Genomic DNA, 25581 nt, shown 5'->3' on the forward strand with positions numbered 1-25581 from the left:
CGCGGCAGCGTTATCATGGACGTCGATCGATTTCCCACGCGCGAGACTTGCCAAGGAGGAACGGTGTGTCGCGCCCTCCGCCTCCTTTTCCTTCGTTCTTTCTTCTGTATGTATTCGGAACATCTGAAAACGACTGGCGTTTTATTGTTACAGTGGTCTACTGCGACTACACCGCCTCTGGAAGGTCGCTGCAATTTCTCGAAGAGTACATTGCGAAGGAGGTGCTGCCATATTTGGGCGACACCCGAGCGTCCACGTCCATCTGCAGCCTTCAGTCTTCTCTGTTCAGGTAAGACGATCGAGAGACGCCCTCTCCTTTCCATATTCTCCGTCCATATTTTCTCTCTCTCTCTCTCTCTCTTTCTCTTGGTATATATATATCTATGCTATCAGCGTGTGACTGGACCACTGAATGATCACGATAACGATCGAGGTCGCGGCGAGAAGCACGCGCACGCATTTATACACGGTCGACGATTATCGAGCGCGACACATCCGCGTTCACCAGCTGCCGCTTCCCAGAACCAATTCCAGTTACTGGTCAGCCTATTAATCGAGATATTGTAGCTATTCGCGGACCAACACGATCTGTCGTTCGTTCGATCGTTCGTCCTGCTGTTCGTACGCGACCGTTGTGTACTTACGTACGTCGCGGATCGCATCGTTAGAAAGTATCCGAGCATGCGCTATGAATTTGTAATCGTCGATTTCCTACGCGAAATTAGCATATCGTACCGCGTGCAACGTACGATTCCGGTTGACGTACCGTTTCTGCGGTAAACGAGACTCGTTTTCTGCGCCACTCGACCGTACACGAGCCTTTCTATTTCTCTGCCGACCCGTACAATTTCGCCTCCATTCCACGCATTCCGCTCGCGACACGTTTCGTTTCATATCTCAGGTTCATAGTCGATCATAGCCGCCGATAGTTGTCCGTTTGCTCGCTGTTGGCATAGTTTTCGATCGAAAAGATTGTCCCGCGCGAAGCGACCCCGTTATCCCTAAATCTTACGCGGTCGAACGTGTAGGGGTGGTTCCGCACAGCGTCCCATTCCCTGGCGCTCATGTCCCAGATCAATATCCCCACCGAGTCGATTCCCGACCGCTTACCGGCTGTCCAACTGCACCACCAAGCCAGTCACGACAATAACGCGCCTTTTTCGTCACGCGACTTTTATATGGTTACATCCGAATCGCGTTTCTCACGTAAACCGGAGATGAGCGAGAGGTCAGAGGGAAAGTGGTTAGAGCAAGAATGTTTCTGATTTGGGAAAATTGTGGCGAAAGTTGGACTTTGCCAGAGAGAAATCATACGTATGGTTCTGAATATTAACGTGAATACTACCGCAATGATTTAAATGACTAGTTGCTATCGTTTTTCTTATTAATTTTATAAATTTCATTTGCAAAATGTATGGATAAAAATTTATTTCTCCGTACAATTTGTACGTATTTCTTTATACCAATACTTTTATTTAAGTTCCTTTGGTACAAGTTTTATATTCTGCTGGTTCTCCACAGTTATAGCGCTAAAAGGCTAATAAAATCTACTAGAAAAATATTGATATTCTTGGAGAAAAATGTACTTGTACCATTTTTCCACTCACCCCTTTAAATCTTCTGTTTAAGCGAGTGAAGCAGTTTCAGAAACAGAGTAACGCAAATATGATTCGCTGTTATCCAATGTACACGTAACAAGCGGTAAAAGTATGAACGATATGTTGCACAATACAACCCTGACGTGGTTATGGACGGATGCTTTTCGATTAGGCGAATAAACATTGCACCGTTTACTAAGATCTAAATAATTTATTACCTAAAGCTTATTCCTTGAGCATCACGGCTATCGTTCGCTACATTAAGAAACATATAACGTAATTTACTTGCACGTCACGAGTAACGGGCACTGACATTCTGCGTGTCGAGACTCGTGATCGTATTCCTAACGATTGTCGGCTATCCTTTTGCTCCGATTCAGGTGTTATATTTTTTAGGGATTGTATATGGTGCTGGCAAAGGCGTCCGTAGCTTTATCTTTCCACCCGCTGACGTGTTTTTGTTTAGAGTAGACGCGCGTGTAGATTTTCGCGTTCAAATGGCACGTGGAATCAGAGTATCATCGTGGTAGATGTTACTACCACGCGTATTTTTCAAAACCACGATATTTTTGCCAACCATAATTCTATCTAAACCTATCGAGAGGAGTTCGTATAAACGAATTTCACGTAGCAAAAGTGCATCGTTTTTTCCTACGTTATAATGCAATATGTATAATGTATAATGCAATCTCTCGTTCAGACAAATGAACTTAATCGACAGAAATTCGTGTATCTGATTAAAATTTCGTTGCCGTATAAATGAACTTGGAAGAAGCATGTTTTCCTATAGCGATCATAAGCTTCGCCCTACTTACGTTTCTCTGTTCGAGGCGACCTCAACGATCGCCAATGAAACTCGAGATCTCGAGACCTTCTTGAGAAACGCGAACGAGCGTCGTTTGTTCTCGATTGGACAAACAGCAGCGACTTTACGATCGTTAATAGCCACGGGAGGACGAATCGACGTATCCTGACGGCAAGGATCTTTACAGACACGAAGCCAGAGACATTGTTCGACATGCGGTGGGAGCTGGCGAGCAGGATGCTGTGCTGTTCACGGGTCAAGGCACGGCGGCTGCCCTTCGTACGCTTTTGCGACACCTCGATGTCTCCAAATCCACCGTGGTGTTCGTGGGACCGTTCGAGCATCACGCAAATCTCCGGCCTTGGCGTGAGCATGGCGTCAGGGTAAGCAGACGATACGATATTTTGAAAACAGCGAATCGAAAGTATTCTCGTCGATGAAAACGTTTGATGCGTTTCAATGTAAACGTAAATGTTGTGAAAGACATTGAGTGTTCCACTGAGAATATTTTCGAGTAATCATTCCTTCCTGTTTTCCAACAATCTCCTTGTTAGTGAATTATAAGCTATTAAGTAGCTGGAAATGAATTAACCTTTTAACGATATGATTTTGAATAATTTGTTTATTTCCTCTCTCAGTAGGGAATAAATGAGTCTATTTCGAGCCGGCTGTTGAAAATTTAATAATCGATACTTCCCTGGAATAGGCGTTGTATTTAAAAGTAAGAAGAAGTTTCTACGGTGATAAGTTCTGGTGCGCCTTTGTTCGGAGCGAAGAGAACTCTTTGGAATGTGCCTTTTGAACGAAACTCGTCGGGAAACTTTGAAGAGTCTTTGACACTTCGCAGAACACGAATGCGTGATACATGTTATTCCGGAACTGAGCCATTTGCAATTCTTTCCTTTGAAGTGACTTCAACTCGCCAGGCATCGCTATAAAATTCTCGGTATAAATAAAATACGATCTTTTGTCCGCGTTACTGACGCAAAAGTGTTTCTCAAACGCGTATTGTTAATCGTTTTTAAATTGCTAGAACGTTCAACAAGTCATCGAAGAACATAGAATATTCAGAAATAGAGATTATACTGTAAGTGTAATCGTGCGTTCGCGTGAGCAAGTACCGACTTAGGATCGATAACATCGTACGGCAAAAGTGGAACCGTGAAAGTAGAACACTAAAAATAGGGCAAAGTGTATGCAACTAGAATAATACTTTATAATAGAATAATATTTGTTTGTAACAGTAAAACGATTACCGTAGATAGTACGAGTGTCCGAGACTCGAGAAGGTTTCTTAGATCTGAACGATCTCGAGCGGAGCCTGATCAAAGTTCGAAGCGAAGGTGTTACGCAAATGATCGGATGCTTCAGCGCTGCCAGTTGCATAACCGGGGTTTTGGCAGATGACGTCGCCACGACCCTTCTACTGCATCAGTATGGGGCACTTAGCGTCTGGGATTACACCACAACAGGTAACAGTGATGCACTTGGAAGTCGATATACGCGTCGAAACAATGAAAGATTCAACGTGACGTAATGTTTGCTCCCTTTTCTGACAAAAGTGTATTATCACGACCATTCGATCCTGATCGATCAGACACGCGTATTATCAGTCGCATAAAAATTGTTATCTCCGTATCGTATGAAATTTCTTTCTTCTTTTGTTACCTGAAATAGAACAATGTCGTTGTAAATGTCATTTCTACATAATAGAAGATCGGAGAAAAATTGTATGATTCCGTTGGAAGTTCGATCTATGGAAAGATAAGGGAACTGTAGAGATTTGTTTGTACATGGTGCTTGAAGATTGATTTTTAGAGAAGATGAATGCAACTTGAGTTGGAAATGCGATTACGCATGTAAGTAGAAAGTGACGGTGACGATCAGATTGATGTTGTTATCCGCTGAAGAGTCTGGTATTTATCTGGTCGTAATCAATGAAACTGGTAATTACCGGATGACAATCACTTACGGATACCGTGATCTTTAAAGTGGCAGACGTAGGAACAATACAGTTTTTCACAGATAAAAGAGATGTTAAATACCTTGTTCTACAAAAGGATATGTAAACGCTAGAACGACTAATCGCCACGGTTTATCGCCATTAACGAATTGATAAGAGCTATTATCGTCATCAACGAGTATAATTATTCGCAATTTTTTGATTTTAAAGAAACTATTTCAAGGAACGACGAGTGTGTTTGCGTGTCTCCGTTCAAAATAATTTCCTTATTGTTATCAAAGTATAAAAGGAATATGCACAGTTGCTACAAAGTATTATTTGAATGAAAGGTAGAACTTGTTGAAAACCTGTTCGTTGAAAAGCAAGTAAAAATAAGGGTACGCGTAGATCGTGTTTACGACCACTGTATTAAATCAATAGGAATTTTTATATCTCCAGTGTCAATTAATATTATACTTCAAAGTATTATGATTATTTCATAGACGACAGCTAAAAAGTGATCGGACGAATTTGCTGTAAAAGCTTAAAGTAGCATTTATAGAAACGTATATTCTAGAAACACATCTATTTTTCAGCCCCGTACATTCAAATCGATATGAATCCACATCTGCCCGGCGTCGGGGAGACGACCGTGCACAAAGACGCGATTATTTTCGCCGGGCACAAGTTCATCGGTGGAGTTCAATCCCCTGGCGTGCTCGTGACCAAACGGTCCCTGTTGAAAGATAAAATTGCCACGGAGGACATGCGGGACTCTCATCACTATCACCGGGATCCGGAACTGTGCGAGGAGAGTGGCACCGCGGGTGTCGTCGAGACCATCAGATGCGGACTCGCTGTGCAACTGAAAGAGAACGTCACGCCGCGAGCGATCGTCACTCGTCAAGATAAGATTTCCAGGTACGTTTTTTACACGTCTGCAACAAAAATGTAACGTGAATGAACAGTTTCATTGTTAAAAAGTCGATCAAAATCGACGAATATCGAGCTTGTTATCGTTTAAAAGCAAATCCTCGTACAATCGTAGCAAATCGTATAATCTGGTTACCATTTTTCTTTCATGTTTGGTGAACTTGTTTGTTTCAAATACGATATGTGACACGTGCGGTGTTTGCGAGGAGGAAACGTCACCGATATCGTGGAAATATTTATAGCCGATTTATATAGGAGAATGGTAGATATCGGGAAAGGGAACGTCTTCAACGCCAGACCTCCTGGGGCTTTGATTCGACTGAAATCGATTGGCAGTACGAGACTGCTTCCTTGATTGCGAATCGTTGATGGAAATAACTCGATTATTTCTTTTTTTAAATTTCTACCGGCCGATTCTCGTACATTAAGACGTCGGTTGCTATGGTCGTTACTGACGATCAGTCGTTAGACTTTAGCATCGATGGTTGGTGATGTGAGAATTGATAGAAAAAATGGTAGATTAACAATTGTAGATTAACTAAATTTGTAGATTAACAATGTAAAATATTGGTTACATAAGAAAGCGGCTAAAAGATGTTCGTAATAAGCGTGTCGCGTATAAATGACAGTACTTCGGTGCTGCAGATAAGAAACATGAAATTTGCATGACAATCAGCGAGATAACAAAACCAAATTGCAATGTTCTTGAGCAACCACGCGATATAAAGGAAGGCTGTGATCGACTTTGAACGAAGGACGTCCGCGCACAATGTTTTCAAAGATCATTTCGATCGATGCTGCAAGTGGATTGTATTTGTAAAACATGATCGATGTTTCCTGTTTGTCTAGGCAAGTGTTGGCACACGTACGCACGATTCCGGAACTAATTCTGCTCGGTAGCGGCTCGCAGAATGTTAAGAGGCTGCCGATCTTTTCGTTTATGGTGCGTCATCCGCGGGGCACGTTCCTTCACCACAACTTCGTGTGCGCCGTGTTGAACGACGTGTTCGGTATACAGGCGCGTGGCGGGTGCGCGTGTGCCGGACGTTACGCTCACGATCTGATGGGAATCGACCAGGAACTCGCCAAGGAATACCAGAAGGCGTTGATAGAGGGGTACGAAAGTTGAAAACTTCGTTTGGACCGTATCGAATAATTACGGTGCATGACACCGTTAAATAGAACGTACTTGCCTGCGCGATCTAACCGGGTTACCTTATCGTTTCCAGGGAACGGAACAGCGAGAACGAAGAAACGAACACCGAAGGTCTGAGGCCGGGTTTCGCGAAACTCTCCTTCCCTTACTTTATGTCCGAGGCAGAAGTGGCGTTCGTACTGGAGGCATTAAAAATGGTAGCGACGGAAGGTTGGAAATTGCTGCCGCAGTACGTACTCAACTCGGATACGGGTGAATGGCGCCACCACACGAATAGCGTGTTCAAAGAGCGAAAGTGGCTCAGCTCGATCAGATACACAGACGGGAAGATGAACGCTTCCGAGAGACGAGTATCCGGTACTGGTGTACTTCCGCAGAACTACGGCGACTGTTTGCAGACAGCGCGCAACATTTTCAACCGGGCTAGGAAAATGGCGCAGAGGTATCCGCTGCAGATAGATCGTAGCTACAATATCGTGTCGGAACGGCTGGAGTCTTTACGATGGTTCATGCTGCCGAGCGAGGCGCAGGATCTCCTTCTGGGTAACTCGCAGAACGTGAAGCAAGAGGTGCCTTTCAATCCGATACTATCTTGGAACAAGCACAGCCATCACACGCCGACTACAACGCACGACAGCTTGGTCAATTGCCTAGCCTTGGCTAATAGCATCCGTCGACTGAACAGCGACATTCCTCGAGCGGGAAACGCTCCGATCTCGTCGAATTCACCTAGACACAGAAGTCTTCCGGTACTGAGTACAGTCAGGAGAACTCTGTTGAACGCGGCCGAATTCCAGACTTCTTCGTCCAATCCAGCGAACAGCAACGAAGAGGAACAGACGTCGTCCATTACCACCGTGGTCGATCGAAATACCGACTCAGCCGGTGAGAGGTCACCGGCTACTTGTCCGAGTTCTCCGATGCCCGTGAGGTTCGCGGTTGGCGAAGCGGTCACGGCATCGGCTCTCGGCACGATGTCTCACGCGGGCAGCAGGCCAATTAAAGAGCAAAGAGATCCGATAGACTCCACAAACGCTGGTCGTGCCAGGTGCAACTCTCTCGGTAGCACCAGCGGCGGTGGCAACGATTCGGGGAACCGAAACGTCGCATCGTCCTCGTCCTCCCCAATTCCGTTGCTTCCGCTGAGCCCGCAAACCTTGACTAGTCTGGGATTAAGTGGAAATAATGGCAACTCCTCGAAGCACAGACGACATCACTGCAGTTGCAGCAGTCAAACGGATTTGAATTCTCTAGATCTGGACAATAGCAGCCCCAGTCATTCGATCTTGTCGTTAAATTGTCATAACGCAACATCGCCTCCGTCTTCGTATTCCTCTGTCTATGATTATACGGAAAGATTCGTAGGGGGAGGTAGGTCGTCGCCAGTTTCAGCGAACGGCGGTCAAAAGTCAGAGGACGATCTGAGAGCTTACGTGAAAGAGGTGACGAAGGAATTAGCGACGGAGATTAAGTCAGAGATCCGAGAAGTGATATCCAAGGTCGACGATGCGTTGTCGGAAACGAACACTTCCGAGAACACGCCGCAACATCATTCGCGCAATCTAAGCGCCATTAGTCAGTTGTCCGTAGAGGACAAACAGACGAGACACGATTCGTTCACTGCGAGCGATATCGCGGAATATTTGATGGAATTCTCGAAGGAAATGGCTAGCGAGGTGAAGTCTGAGATCAGATGTATGGTTAATGCAGTGGACGGTTTGCATAGACACTCTCCGGATGCTTCGGCTTCGGATGTGTCGTCGAATGGTTGCGGCTCGCCGGATAGAGGGAGGATCGTTCAGTCCTCGTCATCGCCCAGAATGTCTAGCGCCAGACGAAGCGGACCAATAGAGATCTCTGGGAAGATCGGAGAACTGACTCAACAGGAAAGCAAAATGTCCAGCGAGTGTTCTTCGGACGAGACGGTAATTTACGTGATGAAGCCAACTGAGAACGAACAGATGGTTCGCAACCAATCGAAAACTGACGACGAAGAAGTGGTACACGACTTGGATGACGACTTAAACGACGATGATTCTCAAGAACGCGGTGGTTTGGAGATCGGAGACGCGCGAAAGATTCTTCCCAAAATTTATTCCGCCGTGAATTCCGTTAGTTCGCAAGACAGTGGTATCAATTTATCTTTCCACGAGAGCGACAAGTCTCTAGATTCGGTTGATTTAAAGCGTAGCAGCAGCGCAGAGTCCAATTCGACCAACAGTTACGGTCGCAAACCAAAAGCAAGTTCGATGACCGCGTTATCCAATAAATCAAGTTGCAAGCAACAAGTCCGTCAAAACGATGACTTCTCTGAAGACGAGGAATGTTCGAGCGATCTCAAGGAGGAAGAAGATGGAGACCAGGGAGCGACATTTGATTCGAAGGATGGGAACACCGAGCTGTTCCGACTTCAGTGGCATTGTCCGCCGAAGAACATTTGGAAACCAGCTGTCGAGGCAATGCAAGAGTTCGATATGATTCGAGACAACGATAGAGTGCTGGTCTGCTTGTCCACTAACGGCAAGAGTTCCTTGTCCTTGTTACACACGTTGCACCAGTACCGATTCTACGTAAGATCAAAGGGCGTGGACTTCGAGATCGGAGCAGCCACGGTGGGCGCAAACGGAATCGACTCTCTGGATCTAACGAGCTATCTTATGAAGGGTCTGGACGTCCCTTACTTCTACGAAGAACAGAGCAGCGAATTCAAGTGCAGCAGCGGTGACAATCAGCCTGAAGAAGAAGCTGTGGACGCCAGTGGAGCGTGCAGCTTCTGCAACCGAGAGACCAGGTCGCAGTTATACGCGATCGCCAAACGGCACAAATACAACGTGCTGGCTGTTGGCCAGCACTTGGATGATCTTACCGAGAGTTTCTTCGTCTCGGTGTTTCACGGTGGCAAGTTGAAAACCATGAAGGCGCATTATTACATACGACGTCAAGATCTCAGGGTCGTACGACCATTCGTATACACCCGAGAAAAAGCGTTGAGACAGTTCGCCGATAGTAAGAAGCTGTTGGTCTCACGGGAAATCAGGTCAACTGAAATTCCCGAGGTGAGCTTCTCCTACAGTTTATTTATATCTTCGATTGTTCGTCGTAGCGTATCTCTTTGCTCGTCCTTTAATTAAACGCGATCGATAATTCTCACGCACTTTCCCCTCGATGATTTCGTTCTTGACCCGTTCCGATTAGAACATCCACTTCAACTATGCGCTTTTCGGTTTTGTTACAGAGACAGAAACAAAGCAAGGAGCTAATCCTGCAACAGGAACGCGTTTATCCTCGACTTTACTGGTCCTTGAGGACCGCCTTGCGACCTTTGATCGACGCCCATGGCCAGCAACTCGATCTCGATCTCGCATCTCCAGTGGGAAACAACGGGGGCAATAATTCTGGCGGATCCAGTAGCGGTTCGACCGCCAGTAGCGCGTGCAATGCACCCACTGGTGTTAACAATCAACAAAAGAGACAGCGAAGAGCGAAGACAAATTCTGTCTCGGTAGTTACGACTCAATACAAGGCACAGGAGCATGACGACAATGACGAGACCGACGAAGAACCAGTCCTTTGAGGGAGACCCGTCGCGAGATGGGATTTCAATCGTGCTTCTATCTCATCCTCGCATCACCGTCGAAAACCACCGTTATCGGCATTCTCCATAGTTAGGAGGAGGCGGCTACGTTTCGCCAGCGCCGCCGCTACCGCGAAAATTCAAGATCCTGAGGGAGAATGCTAAGATCGATGTTTCATTAAACGAAATCGATCGTGCGAGAGAGGGAAAGATCGCGACGAATGGATCGATGATGAGATACATATTTATATATAGCTGTACGAGAACGTACTCGGTCTTTTGGACTATCTTTGCTAGGCTACTATTCTGCCAGTAGCGATCGTTCGATCGTTTTCTTATTTTCAAATGATCGACGCGTAGACCAGAGGGTTTTCGAAGTTCGTTTGGCGACCCTCTGTTTCTCCAAGTCTCCTGCGATTTGTCGAAGCTTCGTTAAGATTCCGTGAATATGTTTGCGATTCTGTACTTCGATACGAAGCTGCTGTAACGGTTATGATTTGACGTTGCGTCGTGAAGCGTTTTGATTTTCGCACGAGCGGTCTCACGGGATGTCGATGCACGAAAGTAGGACATTCGCTCGAACAATGAGCGCAACGACGGGTCGAATATTTCCTTTTCCTTCGTGTTCTCGGAAGAAATGGTTGTCAAAGTCTGAGAACGATCGTGGAAACCGTCGTCGCGGATCGTTAGATATGTAACGACATAAATTGCTTCGTAAGCTACTTAAGGAAAACGTTGTGTGCGTTTAAATGTTACTTACGTAAGGACACTTAGCGTTTAATAACCACCAACATGTTGAGACTTCGGTTGTACTTTTCAAGTTCAGAGCACGCGATGGCGACTCCAGAGTCTTGTCTTATCGAAGCAACGTTCGAAGATGCATGGACCTGGATAATGAAAAATGGAACTGACGCTGACAGAAACAAAGATAAAAGTATGAAAAGAAGAAAATAAATACAAGTCGGTTTGACAAACCAATTGGATTCAAGTGCATGACTGTACGATCTGTATAATTGGATGGCACTAGGTAAACGAGAGTAACTCGAGTGATTTGAGAAGCGCCAAAACCTCGACTGCTCAACAGACCGTATTGTTAAAGTTAAACGAATGACGCTTGATTTTTTATATAATTGCGATTTGATAAACCAACGAGCCTCGTTTCTCGCACCGGTGAACGATTAGAATTAGTTGCTTATGATACGAACATTTTTGTAAAATCGTGTCCGCGATCACTGTCGAGACGAGCCTCTTTTTTCGAGCATTTTTTAATGATCGAACGCGATTCTTCGCACGATGTCTTTCAATAGGAGAGAGAACGTAAGTGGATTTTTAAAAAGGATACAGGGATTTTGTTATCGTTTGGAATCGATAGGACGGTCATTTTTTTGCGGTCAAGAAAAATGTCGTCCTTGACGATTCGGGAACAAATTGAACGATGGAAAAAAGCAAAAGAATCGGAAAGGAAAACGCGCTTGTTCGATGTTGCATACATGCGCAGACCAATCAACCATGTGTATTTCTCAATTTGATCTGTTTTTTCGCTCAATGTGAACGTTTATCGCACTCGGATTACATAAAGCCGGACAGAGGATTTGAGGAGTGAAGGTTTTGACAAATTCTCAGCCGTATCGCATTGTATTTCGATAGCACGCACACAAAACTTGACGCCTAGCCGCGTATATTCGTAAACATGTACGTGTACATACATATATTGCTTCTGTGACGAGTAAACCGAAGAAACATGGTATATATATACACACATATATATATACATATACATATATACATATATACATATACGAATCATTAAACGAAAGCTTTTTCCTCTTAACTGGTAAAATATACGTACTACATCTATACATATATATCATGTATGTCGCCTTGTTCGAAATCATTGGCGGAATCATATTTTTCGAATATTGTATAGCCGTTCTTTTTTCGTCGGTGAACAAAAAAGAAAATAAAAAAAAGAAAAAAAAGGATACACGTAAGAAACGTCAAATTATTCGCGAAAGAAAAAGTTACGACGATCGCATGATATCTTTCATTCTTCTCGATTTACCGTGGCCGAGCGGGCGTACTATTTTCGGATTAGGTTTGCCGGAAGTAAGGCGTTCGCCAACCGTGTTCGGCCCAACGGACTGGCATTCGTGTAACGAGGATATATTCCAGCCATTCTAGATTATATTAGTAGACCGAGGAGCGAAAACCAGTTAACGGTCAAAGCAGGATGGCATAGTAAAACTTAAAAATGTAAAACAGCCGGACGGACGCTCGTGGCCTCGATATCGTCGCGATCGTCGCGGCCGTTGGCGTCGATGGTTCGATGATCGAAATATCCTTCGGCTCGATACTTAACGAACTCGTTTTACGTTTTCGTTTCGTTTTATGTTTGACAGCTGTGTATGCTCGCTATCGTTAGGATTTAACTAAGGAAGCGTAAGGTTCCGTACGTACGTAGGCCGCATGTAAAACACACACTGTAAAACGTAGATACTTCTGGTACGTACGTTTCACGTCGTACCGATTCTTCCTAACGAGCCCGTTCATCCGTTTACGGGACGCAGAATGTGTCGGTGTTAGATACGGAACACCATAGAGGCAGAAACAACATTTAACGGGAAGAAAAACACGTGAAATATGAAAGAACGGAAGTCTCGATCTATATGGATTTTCGCGGATAGATATTACCATATTTTCCGAGGGTTACGAGAGGACGTTGTTACTGTAAAGATATGTAAGTTTATTTATCGCTAATAAAAATGAACGTTTAAGAAAAATTACGTGGCTACCAGTGGATATATGTATTCGTGTTCAATTTCCGATTACCTTGCTCCTTCTACAGCCACTTCTTTCTTTCCCCTTTTGATGAAATGAAAGCGATCTATATTCATCTTTGTTTTCGTGATTCGCCTTATCTTCTGATTAATCCGATATCAACCTTTCAATGTTAAATCAATTACAGTGAGTTATATCAATTAGAAGCTAACAACCGATCGTGGTATAACTTTTAAATTCTACTTTAGTGATCCATTCTTATCAAAGAACACGTTGTTTAATTGACCTTACACCTTTTACAGACGTCTTGTACTTTCTTCCAAGAAATTCAATTTGTTTCTCGATTCATCGGATTCTCTAAAATTCTACGAGACTCGTGCATTAGTCTCGCGTGAACCACGACGTGAATTAAATGGCATACATCAATTAGATGCTAGCAGCTAACCATAGTGTAACACCTTTGCTTTCTACACTGATATCTATTTTTATCAGATTTCTTCTTTTCTCTTTTCGTGGAAGGGAGTAGTAAAGAAAATTGACATAACAAGGAACGTTTGTTTAGTAGATTTATTAGACCCTTTAAAATATTTGAAACAGCGTGCGGCTCTTGTTATTTGGCGTAACAGTGAGATATCGTTAATAAGGTACAGAGTACGAAGCTCAAGGAGAGCGAAGCGATCAAGATCGATTTAAAATTCACAATTCAACCGTTCCCCCTCGCGGTCTCGACTCGCTCCCTACGTTCTGCGAACGAATCGGATCGTGGGTATCGTTCGAGACCCGCGCCAATGAGAGTTTTCGAAAAGTGCAAGCGCGAGTTCTCGTCTCGTCCACGTGTTTCGTCGCGTGTTCGCCAAAATGGCGGGAACGCGATACCAATAGCTGTTGCGATCAAACGTCGTCGATCGATCTCTAGCGACATCGTAACGGAGAACTCAATCTCGAACATATCGAGTTTATTGCGGTGCTGGATCTTCTTAATTTTTACGTTATTTTAGGTGAAGAATACGGTGCATCACTTAGATTAGACGAGAGAGAGAGTAAAATCGAAAAATCCATATATCTTATGAGAAGAAATCGATTATCAGCCGATCGCCTTTCTTTTACAGTGACACAGGCGATCGAGACATCAAGAGACTCGAATAGAGTTTAATTAGTCGAGAAAATCGTCGTTTATCTGAGAGATGGAGCACGATCCTTGCGTTCTTTAATCAACAAGATCGTTTAATTAGCGATCGTGTCTCCGTCTCTCCCACCAACCTCTCGTGTCTTGCTTCGCGCGAATCGCAATTCGCAGAGATTTATCGGTAGACGCTGTAGCGCAGTTAACGAAGGAAGTTAGACGACGCGTCGCTTGCTGGGACCTTATGTTACACGAAACGCGAGCCGGTTCTCTCGCGTTCGCGTTACACACTGCGTCGTTCATTCCGCTTGCTACGAAGACGCTTAAAAATATCAGCACTATGACGTCTGATGGTGTATCAACGTAGATTTTCTTTCTTTAACGATCGACTGTACCGTTGCAATTAAAGAGGATGGGATGGGGAAAAGAAAATCGTTCCTTCGCGTGTTGCTATAATAAATCGATACTCGTTGCTGCGAATTGATAAAAGAACATATAGAGTCGATCGATGTATCGTTGAGGCTGTTCGGATATGGGTAACGTAAAATCACACCAGACGTATCTACGAATCTTGTGGCAGATGAGATTAGAGCTTGTCGTAAAGGTCCTCTGACATTGGCCGAAGATAACGAGCGTTACGATTAAGCCAAGTTCAAAGTGGCGCCGTGAACTCTGGTCAGAGAGTGGCGCACTCTGTCGGTCCGAAACGCAACTATCTTCCGCGTCGGCGGCGATTTAAACATTTTCTGCGACTTTCCTTACATTCTACGCTCGACTTTTTCTTCGCTCAAAGATTTAACAGACGCAAGCAGAAGGCTCGGACATTACGAGCATATCATTTTCGTTCGATGCACATCAGGCCGAATTTCGACACGAGATGTTCGCGATACATGCAACGAGGTGAATGTCAGAGGGGAAAAAAGTGTGCGACGAACACGATTGTCCGTTGATGTTGGCTTGATGTTAATTCGTTCTATCTAATACAGACAAGAGAATAGATAAAATCCTAGTAGCCCGGGGACAGCACCTCCTCCTCCTCGTCCTCCTCATCGTCGTCGATTCCAGGCTCTCCGAGCGCATGAGCGAATTCTGGAACAGAAATACCTTTGCTGAAATTTCGGCAACCACGTGTCCTTAAAGACGTCACAAAAATAAATAGGTTTGCCAATACCATTTTCATGTCGACCCTTTGCTTATGGAATCTATTCAACGCTTACCCTCCGTTCGAACGCGAGCTCCAAAAACCCGGTATAGAATTACGTACGTTTCAAAAACTCCTATAAAATAGAATTTACCTTTATCTAGTTTAGAGGTATATTCGTTCGTGCAAAATATTTCCTGTGCAGCTGGTGCCCATAAATAAAATAAATTCTCTAGAATGTGTCCCATGGTCCAGTGTCACAAATTCGATGAACGTAAATTGTATTACCATTGCTCTCGTGGAGGGTCCCAGAGATACGTTAATCCAGCTGCAAGAGATCACGAACGAGATGCTTCTTCCAACCCCGATACTACAACGGATCAGCAATTCCACGTGCCATGTCACTTAAGGAAATTCGTAGGGAAAGATATACCGAAGCTTTGGCCATCTTTGAGGGAAAAGGGGGTAAATAAAGGGTAATCGTGATCGAAATGTTTAGGTTTATCGCAGATGGCAACAATGTACGTTCCTCATTCATGCACATAATATGTTCGAAGATACAATACTCGAACAGAATGTTAGAATGTAAATAGAAACGACAAGGGCGAGACAGATTTTTCCTTTCGATTCTCTGTTAGCCGCATCATCGAGATGATGGAATTTCTCCAAACTCGCAACAGTCGATCTTCTTTCTGCTCCATTCGAAATACTTCTTCGGTATTTTTGTTTGTTCGTTCCCCCAAAATTTGTCTATCCCCGACCAAACATACATCGATCAATCGCGATCTCGTATCACACGCGTCACGTACTCGAGGAATTCCCAGTTCCATTCGGCCATTCGTATTTTTCTCCGATTATTAGGAACTCCTATGGGGCATTGGGCTTACCATAGAAATCGATCCGGCCGTCTCCGTCCACGTCCACTTCCTTGATCATGTCTTCGACTGAAACACACAGCAAAAGCAGCTTACATCTTTTCTTTTTCTAGTATGGTTTAAAAATTATAGGCGAGCTAAATCCCCGAGTAAACAGGGATAAAATGATTATGGTTACGGTTTCTCCTCTTTCTTTTGGCTTTATCTCGATATTCGCTATTGTCATACGTGTTTACACGCGCGAAATTCTGCCGCACTTTGCACGTGTATACAAAATGCGGATCGAATCAGCTATATTCGAGATGGCTTCTCCGATAGTTTCACGAGAAAACCTGTCGATGTTAAAAGAACGCCTGAAAATTCTTTCACGATATTACGATAATACAATTCCTTCTTCCCAAAATTTCTTATAATCTTCTTTTTTAAATTGTATTACATATTTTGCATCGTGGACATTTACCTTATATTCTAAATTGCACGGAAAAGTGAATTGAAAAATATGATATCGCGTAATTCCACAACACGAAAAGAAGAATATGTACGTAATTCTATTTCAGGAACGCAATATAATTTCATTTTTCTTTTTTATCGTAAAATGATACTTTTGAAAATTTTGTTTCACGGCTGCAGATTTCTCATTTAATACCAACCGAACTTTCGTTTGTAAAATTCCTTCGTTAAACCATCAAAACGAATTTCGTTCTCGCTGATTTTTGTGAACAGACTATATGCAAGGTTATTACAAGTTGGGTAGAACGATCGTTAAATTGCCGGACAGCTTGACGAGAAGTTGAAATTAACATCTTCACCGTTAACATACGCACCGTAGGCATTCACTGACATGGCAAATATTGCATTTAGTCTGATTAGAGTCACCTATGAACGTTCCTATGTTAATTAACGGTTGCTGGTAACGAGCGCCAATTTAATTTTTCACCGGCACGGTTCGGCCTCTCGTTCCCGTAAAATTCGAAGTATTAGCGCTCGAAACAACGTACCAAGCGATTAATATTCTGGCCTGCGCTTCCCACGCGCGAAAAACACCTCGATAATGTAACCGCTCTTCTCCTCGCTACGTGTTACCAGTGTAATACAGGAAAAGTGGAAAACGACCGATCGTGGTCAGACATGACGCAACCACGTCGACAATTTTCCATTTTAATTCCGTTTGATAATTCGATAAATCGTCGCGTCAATTCTATCGTTGCTAATTTTCTCACCAATAATTCCATTCTTCCACAGATATTTATCCGTTTTCTTTTTCCTTTAGAATTTTCTAGACGGAATATTGATTTTATGTAATTAATATTTTACTCGCTAACTGTAATTCCACGAAATGCAGCAAATTTGTACATGATTTTTGAGATTGCGAGATTGTCTAAAAGATTATTATTTCTATCCTTCCACGACGTTTTGACTATTCTTCCAACGATTCTTTCTCTATTCTTTCCTCGGATTTTTATTACTCTATAATTGGCTTTTTGCTCGTTATTAAAATTCGATCTTTCCACAAGACTGTAAATGACTACTTATATCCCTGTAATTATCCCACTCGATCTTAGTTTCAATTGTAACTGCTAATCCATTGTGAATGCAACAGCTGCGTCATTGCGAATTCCCACGATCTTCCGCGAACGATAAACGCCATATCTCGTATCCGCTAATACTCTATTAATTCTCATCACGATCACTATAATTGTACGAAACAAGTCACACAAGTGTTTTCAATGGCCCAGTACGAGTTCCCATGGACGATTACTGTTTCTTCTTAAAAGTTACCAGGACTGGAAATAACGCGCACGTAATCTGATTTTTCTACCCTATGTGAATCATTCTGACCTGGATTGTTTCTTTCAAAGGAAAAATATATACCTTTTTGTGTGTATAGCTATTCCTTTAAAATTTAGAAATATATTGTTGAGAAGATATATTATACAAAGAGTCCCAGATATTAACGGCCAAACGTGGTCAGTAAATTCTGTGCGCGTAAATAGGGAAAAAGTCTTATACAGACATAGGTCGTTTGAAACTTTATTAAAAAGTTACGACAAAAATATGAAATACGAAGGGAACAGTGGCAGACTTACGGTTATTGCGACATAACGTAGGAATACATCAGCGATATTTACGTTCTATCTGTTTATCTGAAGGCAGTTAATTCTCCATCTCGAAATGTTCATCAAAACCGATAATTCAGGATTGAAGCGGCTGAAAGTAGAATTTATTATCATTTCTATTTTATTTCGTTTTATTAAATGTAATCATGTTGAGACGTAAACATCTTGAAACGGAGAATTTGTTACATTTGCATAAACCGAACGAATGTATGTGTCGCTGATGTGTTCTTACATTATATCGCAGTAAGCGCGAGCCTTTTACCGTTCCCTTTGTATTTCATTTCATTTCTCTCATAACTTTTTAATCAAGTTTTAAACGACTTATATTTGTATAACAATTTTATCTCCTCTTTCCTTCTTCCCTAATATACATGAGAACAAAAAACGTGAAATATCTTCAATGCCAAATAGGAATTTGTAACGACAAACTTATTCCTGTTCTCGAAATGTGCAGATCCTTAGTATTTCTTCGACAATTCTTTTTAATATTTATTCCTCTATATTAGCTTTTAATATTTCTTTCCACGTTTCTTAATATTTGGAGATATATTGTCTGACTCTACACGAAGTAATCTACTTAGAATTCTACTTCCCGGTCAGACACGTCTATCCAAATGATGCAGATGTTGCAGTATTGCGGATCAGTCGTAAATAGATTGGGAAGGATATCCTTCAGGCTTCAAATACTTGGGATTTTGATATTATCGTAAATAGAGACTTGAGAATCGCAACCCTTGCGATATATCGCGAGAAACTGAAAGATCGTTGACGGTCAATTTTAGGGTAAAAATTGGAGATGATCCCAATTGTGTTTCTCGAAATTTTGAAGCAAATAGTTATTTAATGATATCAAGTCGAATTCCACGATCATAAACAGTTAATACGTAACGAAGATCTATAGTATCGATGTCGAGATCACTCGAGATCACTTCTTACCGTATCTCCTTCTTCGAAAACATCTACGGTATACCGCGTGACTTACGAATATTTAATAACACTCGCTACTAAATTATACAATTGGCAATTTTCTCGGTGGGCTATTATCGTAATCGGTTTCATAGCCTACGGCAAATGTTAATACCTAGATAGGCAGAAATACATATAGAGCATAAATTGATTCCAGTCAATTAGTAACCTCATGCCATATATTGGACGGATTATTACGTTGCCCTGTGTAGATGAAGCCACGCAATTTACCGTCTCTCAGAACGGGTCGCGCTATTAACTCAACCCTCGACAAATTTGCTCGAGATGCTTCTTGATTGTCTATTGTAAAACTTTCGCAAAGGTTAGAAGCACGGGAAATAGGGAAGAGAAAGAGAGACAGGAGTGGAGGATAGTTTCGTTGTTTTTGCGCGGTCACTGTTGTTTTATTGGCCCATTCGAGCGAGTTAAGTTTGTTAACAGGCTCATTCAGCTCGGTTGGTCACCGTAACTGGACGTAGTGAAAAATATCGTCTCTACCGTGAATTTTCAAATCAATGCTGGGCGCTAAAGTCGCGAAGAATTAAAAAATCAAAAAATAATCCTAAGTTTAACTCTTTGTATTCCGTTTGCGGTTCCATAGCTGTGAAAACAACTTCAAAAAGTTTTTATTCGATTTTCTGCCGATAAAAAAATATTTCGCGCATCTTTTTCCTTTTCAATGCGAAGCTTATGGTTTTGGGAAGTTTCACTTGGAAGTATTAGTAAAACTATGTACCGAAGTTGCAGATACGCTACATCATAAAAGTTGCAAACGTTACTATGTATGACATGGTGTGACACGTATTTCACCACCTGGTATGCACGACTTGTTCAACAAGAGTGAATTAATACCTAGCCTTCTGTGCTTGCTTAATTTTCATTAATATTCACATTTCAACGCTTGAGGGATATTTTAAGCAAAGACGAAGTATCTCGCGTATTCCATAGCTATTTCTTCCAAAGTGTTGTATCACTGAGTTTGGCAGCCATTCGGTACGCGATCGCGCGTAACGAAATTTCTCACGAAGCTTCTTTTACGAAAGTGTTCTGGGAAAGTGCTCAGGCGATCGGTCGAAACGACGGGAACATGAGGTACAATTTAAATTGCAAAAAAGTTTGCGAGATTGTCGTGTGGAAGAAGGATAACTTCAGAAGAGCTGTAGTCTTTGTTTATTTGCGTGACCCTACGAAATTCTAGCAGAGTCGATCGAGAAAGGAGCAAAGAATTCTTCTTCGTATTCTTTCGGACGAGGAAATCTTCGTCGAACTTGCGGAAGCTTGCAAGGACACGTCAAATAAAATTAGAGATCACGCGTGTCGGCTAATCCAACGAGATAACAAAGAGGAACGAGAACAACGGTGACGAATGTTTTTCCAAATGGAATTTTATTTCGTTTCGTGATAATAACAGCCATTTTGTCTTTTCGTCTTTTCCCATTTTTCCCTTTATTTTCTCAGACTCGCTTGCACTCGAAATAATATTTGAATTTCCCAAGTTAGTTCCCAGGAACGACCTATATTTTTCGATTTAGTCTTCCTTAGATTTCCTAACGAAAAATTCCACAGGGTTTGGATATGGAATAGTGGAAATGTACGAGAATACCTGGACAAATTTTAGCGGCGCGAATATTGCAAATATTTCGAGGATGCGTTCGTGAAGATTTCTGGCGAAAATTCGTCGCGACAGATAGAGCGTTGCACGATCTTCGTCCGCGCGTTTTAACCAGCGCGACGCGAGATTGGAATCGATTTGTCGCGGGAACGAAAGACAAGCGCGGAATTGCTATCGAATGAAAACTTTCCGCAAACTTCCCTTCTCGTTTTTGCCTCTCGGGAGGCCTCTTTCTCGTTTGTACTTGTTCGACAGTTTACGAACGACGAATCTCGATATCTCCGATTCGTTTAATCAATCTGAAATCGTTTAGCATGATATAATTACGGTGTATTTTCACGCTAGAACTATCAGAATGAAATAACTAACTGGTAACCTTTCATAGAAATTTTATAGATTTATTGCGGCATATCTTTGATAAAATATTAGCTTGTGCGAAAAGTTTCCTTCGTTTTATGAGGAAATCATAGACGCGCAACGTTTTTGGTTTTATATTATTTTGTCGAATTACGTACGATCCATTTTCTTCTGTTGAGATGAACACCGCGACGTTTCACAGACTTGGTTTCACCTTTGTATGAAGGTACATTGTTGTAAAAGACACGTTTGCGAAAGAAAGACACTTTCCGGACAACCTAATATATGGATACATAAAAAAAGTTAGTTTAACACAATGAAAATACTCAATGACAATTTCTACGAATTCGTAGCGTTAAATCAAAGAAACATGAAAACTTATGAAACAAAAAATGAGATAAAAGATATCGTACAACAAAAATTTGTGCCATCGATATTGGTTATCGGTAACCAAAATAAAATTTTGGTCATCGATAATGGTTATTGGTACCCACGAAAAATGCCGATCATTTATATTGGTTACTGGTAACCAGTAATGGTTATTCGTAACAAGAACAAATAAAAATTCATATTTTTCAATCGTTTCGATTTTTGAGAAATTTCTTTGAAATTTACTGGTAACTGACTCCCATGTAAATAACAATGAAATTTTTATTCACTAACTTGTTTCTAGAAAAATTGTTGAATACTTGACTATTATCTCGGATCTCTGATTATTAAATAAAAATAACTCGAAATTGGAATTCGATAACTTTCCCTGAAGGTAGAAAACTTTTTATCTGACTTGGGTATGACGATTTGAATTGAGATAATGGAAGCACCAGATAATACAATCTTTCAGATTTATAGCGTTACACCGATATCTGTTTCTAAGATCAAGTTTTTAAAATTCGAAGATTCGTTTGTCTTATTCGACAGGACACCATCTACTTATACTTTTACTTCCCGGCCAAGACGCGTCTATACAAACGATTCTGATACTCCGGCAATACATACGGATCGTAAATAAACTGGAAAAGGTATCACAAAAAGCTGGGGATCTTAGAATTATGGGAAATAAAAATTTTGGTACCACGACCCTCGTGATATATCACTTACTATGACTCCTACGGATTTCCCCAATTCTTAAAGTATATACATCCCATGCATTGAGTACCACATATTTCTATAGTACCCTTGCTTTCTATCCTCACAAGGAATACTCTTGAACGTGCTCCACGTCACACCATTCTGCCGTGAAGTTCCATTCATCCACCGTTTTTACTATCAACACTGTCCATTATTATTTCCATTTTTGTTTTATTTATCCAGACCTTGTTCGTCCTTTCGATTTATTTATTCGCATCTTCGATTTATTTGTCCCGGGCAAGAGAATAAAATTCACACTCAACTTCAAACAGACTGCATAGGAAAACGCATTTACACTATCACGAAACTCGATACGTCTGCAAGATACAGAGATTTGTTTGTCCTGAATAAAAGACTACAATTTAAAGAAAGCTTCAGACGGACCGAGAAGAAAATAAATACGTCGTCCACTGTACTATACGTAGTGGAAAACGTATTAAATAAAATAAATATAATATAAAACGAACAAACTACGAAATACAACGTAGTATAAAATAGGATAAATAATATACGAAATACAATGTAGTATAAGATAGAATATAAAATAAATATAAATAAAATAAACATACAGAGAACGGTAACAGATACGTACTCTCTTCTTCGGACAAATCCTCGCCGAGGCACTGCAGCACGGCTCTCAGGTCGGAGGCGGTGATATATCCTCGATTGTGTTTGTCGAACACCTGCAAGCAAACAACGAATCCCTACAGAAAACTGCTCGCCAACATTCTACGCCGTATGCCATCGGTTAGAGCATTCGGGTTTGAATCATCCGGCCGAGATAGATTCTTTTATTTCGAGGTAAATGGAATATCCGCGCAAAGAAAATGGCAGACGGCACTTTTCTCTTTCCGAGCCTAACGGGAGGGTGGCTCTTTTCGAGGGCGTCGATAATCGCGCGGACGACGAGGCTCGCGAGTAAATGCCGACGCGGGAATAATAACGAGGCGCACGTCTCTATTATTTGTCGGGCCGTGCCGCTGTCGTAGACGCAATCACGAAAGCATCGCACTTTTGTGGAAGTAGAATTGGGATTGATGCAGCTCCTGGGAACGTTCTCTGTGCGACGACCTTCGACTCGTTCGTCTAGCTTCGGGTGCAAACGTCCTTCTCCGATGCTTGCTTCGTTACCAGCGAATTAATGGGTTTGCATTTTCCATGGAAAGAGAAACCAGGCCACGTTTCCAAGGAGTCACGTGCGCAGCCACAGCGTCGAGCAACGATGTCCATTCGCGACCAACGTCGTCGAGATTTCTACTGAATTGTCAAGCAAACAAGTAAAGTTCATCGACCGAGGATAACGAGGGGGTGGAAAGGGGAGTAAACATGATCGAAAAACGGTTATTTTCGCTGATCTTAATGGTCGATTTTCGGTATCGTGGGAATACAGTTGCTCGCGAAAGTATTTGAACACTGGTAAACATCTTTTCCGATATATTGGGTACGTTATATGAAATCTTTCGAAAGTTGATAAAATCCGATTAGTATCTCACGATCGCATTAATCGAGTTTCAAACAAATTAAAAGATATTTATATTAATAAGTCTCCGTATCCGGTGGGTTTATCTTTAATATTTTATATGCTTCAGATGGCTTATTCATGCTGTGTACCGTATACCATTCCTTTTTACAAAATATACGTTCGCAATAAATATCTTGCAACGTTTATTAATCGATATAACCATGGCAGCCGCGTCCTGTTACAGGGTTAACGATATTTCAAAACGTTTGATACGAAACACACAATACACACACAGAAATTTTCTATGTTAATTATCCAAACACTTTCCTGAGCCATCAATCGGTGTTTTGGGATTATGGGGGATATTTGTTACGGTAGGAAGAATAATTGAATTAGAGAGCTGATCGCTATTCAGTTATAATACAAATATTGTAATGCAAATGGTATTACACGAATATCTCAATTCGTCTGGCGGTTCGACATTCCATCTGCGTTTCTGTTTTTATTGGCTAACGAAATTGCACAGCCACGTTTATTCATCGGATATTTTGAAACCGTCCAGATCCACATAATCACGTTGATCCCGTATTTTTAAACATGTTTCTATTTAATTAAAAATAAAGAGAAATCGATATTGCCTCTGACTATTTGCGATATAAAGAAAACATCGTTCCAATGTTAAACGATTTTTGTTCAAAATATTACATCGCGATAAATGGAATAATAAATGCGTTTCATAATGTTCAGAACCATTATACTATCCGAAGTTTAATTTTCCATGATGCTGTTAGTGGAAAGTGAACAAGCCCGGAACGCTACCTGTTTCTTAAACGAAGATAGGCAAATTGATAGAGAGAAAAGTTAGGTTGCTTAACGAGAATCGTCTCCTTACGATACCGCGCTTCGCTTGCGCGCAATATGTAGTTGGTATTTATTTAAATGGAGCTATGCATCGATTCTCCTCGTTATTTCGCTTACAAGGTAACGCCTTCGTTGCAAGTCGGAAACCTACTTTCCAACAGCGTACAAAACAATTTATGGAAGATTATTTATGGAATAATGTGCCTTAGCTTTATTCAGCAAAGAGATAGAACACTCGAGTAACTAAATAGTCGTTCTCGCCCCCTTAACTTTCCATCGTCTGATCAAGTATACGCACAATGGCGCCAAAAGTTTCCTCCCTCGGCAATTACGCAATGCGTTCCAATTCACGGAGTCCTTCTTAGACGAGGTAGGAATAAGGGCTCGCTTGAACACCCTTACATTCGTTCCCTTTCCACAGCATCTTGAGGTCAAAGGTAACAACGTCGGGTAGATAGTCGGTGATTGCGAATCGACCAGTTTCCAGGTGGCGGAACTCGCCGAGTCTCCCATTACAGCTTAACGATTACACACACTTTTCTGTTTCTCCGTTGACTGGAAATCGTTGGTCTGAGCTCCGTTTCCGATCACAGGGGAATACTGTTCTCCATTGTGCAAGGAAATGGGAAAGGGCGAAGAAAAAAAGTTTCAAGCAAGATGCCGCGTCTCGAATCGCGACGACGCGCTTCGACGTGACATTCTCACATTCATCGACGTAGGAAATCGTAATCAAGCAGCCATTACGGCAATTACCAAATCGTTAGCTCTCTAACTATTCCATTATTTGGTCGCACGAGTGGTTCGTCGTGTGGTCGTCGAGCCAACAAATAACACGTCGCAATCAACACTATCGTTATTTGCATACTCGAGATCCGAGCGCAATTTTTGCGCGATAGTTTCATCAGTGAGTGACTAGCGAACGGATCGTTGATCGACCTATCGAACGAGTCTCAGCGGAGAATCGAATTCGAAGCATTTGGATCGGAACGATCGATCTGCTTGATTAATCCACGGTTGTTCATGATAAACTTTTTTCTGGAACGTCTCGATCAGCCGCGAAATTGGATATTTCAGCAACTAAACGAAGGGAAGAGATCGTGTTTCGGAAAACGGAAAAGTAGACATTGGTTTTCAGCGCCTGGAATACACGCCA

At 42.1% G+C, this 25581-nt stretch overlaps 2 protein-coding genes across 5 annotated transcripts in view; one reads left to right on the forward strand and one right to left on the reverse strand.

Annotated features, from left to right (window-relative positions):
• Positions 1 to 12788, forward strand: part of LOC126918942 (uncharacterized) — a 54707-nt gene extending 41919 nt beyond the window's left edge. The window contains exons 2-8 of the mRNA XM_050727524.1: positions 154 to 289; positions 2591 to 2786; positions 3665 to 3875; positions 4942 to 5266; positions 6128 to 6394; positions 6508 to 9490; positions 9670 to 12788. Coding sequence (XP_050583481.1) covers positions 154 to 289; positions 2591 to 2786; positions 3665 to 3875; positions 4942 to 5266; positions 6128 to 6394; positions 6508 to 9490; positions 9670 to 10008 — 4457 coding nt within the window. The 3' untranslated portion in view covers positions 10009 to 12788. The remainder of the gene's footprint in view (positions 1 to 153; positions 290 to 2590; positions 2787 to 3664; positions 3876 to 4941; positions 5267 to 6127; positions 6395 to 6507; positions 9491 to 9669) is intronic.
• A 551-nt stretch (positions 12789 to 13339) lies between these two features.
• LOC126918994 (calmodulin-like) overlaps positions 13340 to 25581 on the reverse strand; it is a 76288-nt gene continuing 64046 nt past the window's right edge. For all 4 annotated transcript variants that reach the window (XM_050727665.1, XM_050727666.1, XM_050727667.1 and 1 more), the window contains exons 5-7: positions 22698 to 22788; positions 15938 to 15994; positions 13340 to 14998 (exon numbers count right to left, since the gene is read on the reverse strand). In XM_050727665.1, coding sequence (XP_050583622.1) covers positions 14916 to 14998; positions 15938 to 15994; positions 22698 to 22788 — 231 coding nt within the window. In that variant the 3' untranslated portion in view covers positions 13340 to 14915. The remainder of the gene's footprint in view (positions 14999 to 15937; positions 15995 to 22697; positions 22789 to 25581) is intronic.

This window comes from Bombus affinis, chromosome 7 (assembly GCF_024516045.1).
Source record: "Bombus affinis isolate iyBomAffi1 chromosome 7, iyBomAffi1.2, whole genome shotgun sequence".
In the NCBI taxonomy this organism is placed as follows: domain Eukaryota; kingdom Metazoa; phylum Arthropoda; class Insecta; order Hymenoptera; family Apidae; genus Bombus; species Bombus affinis.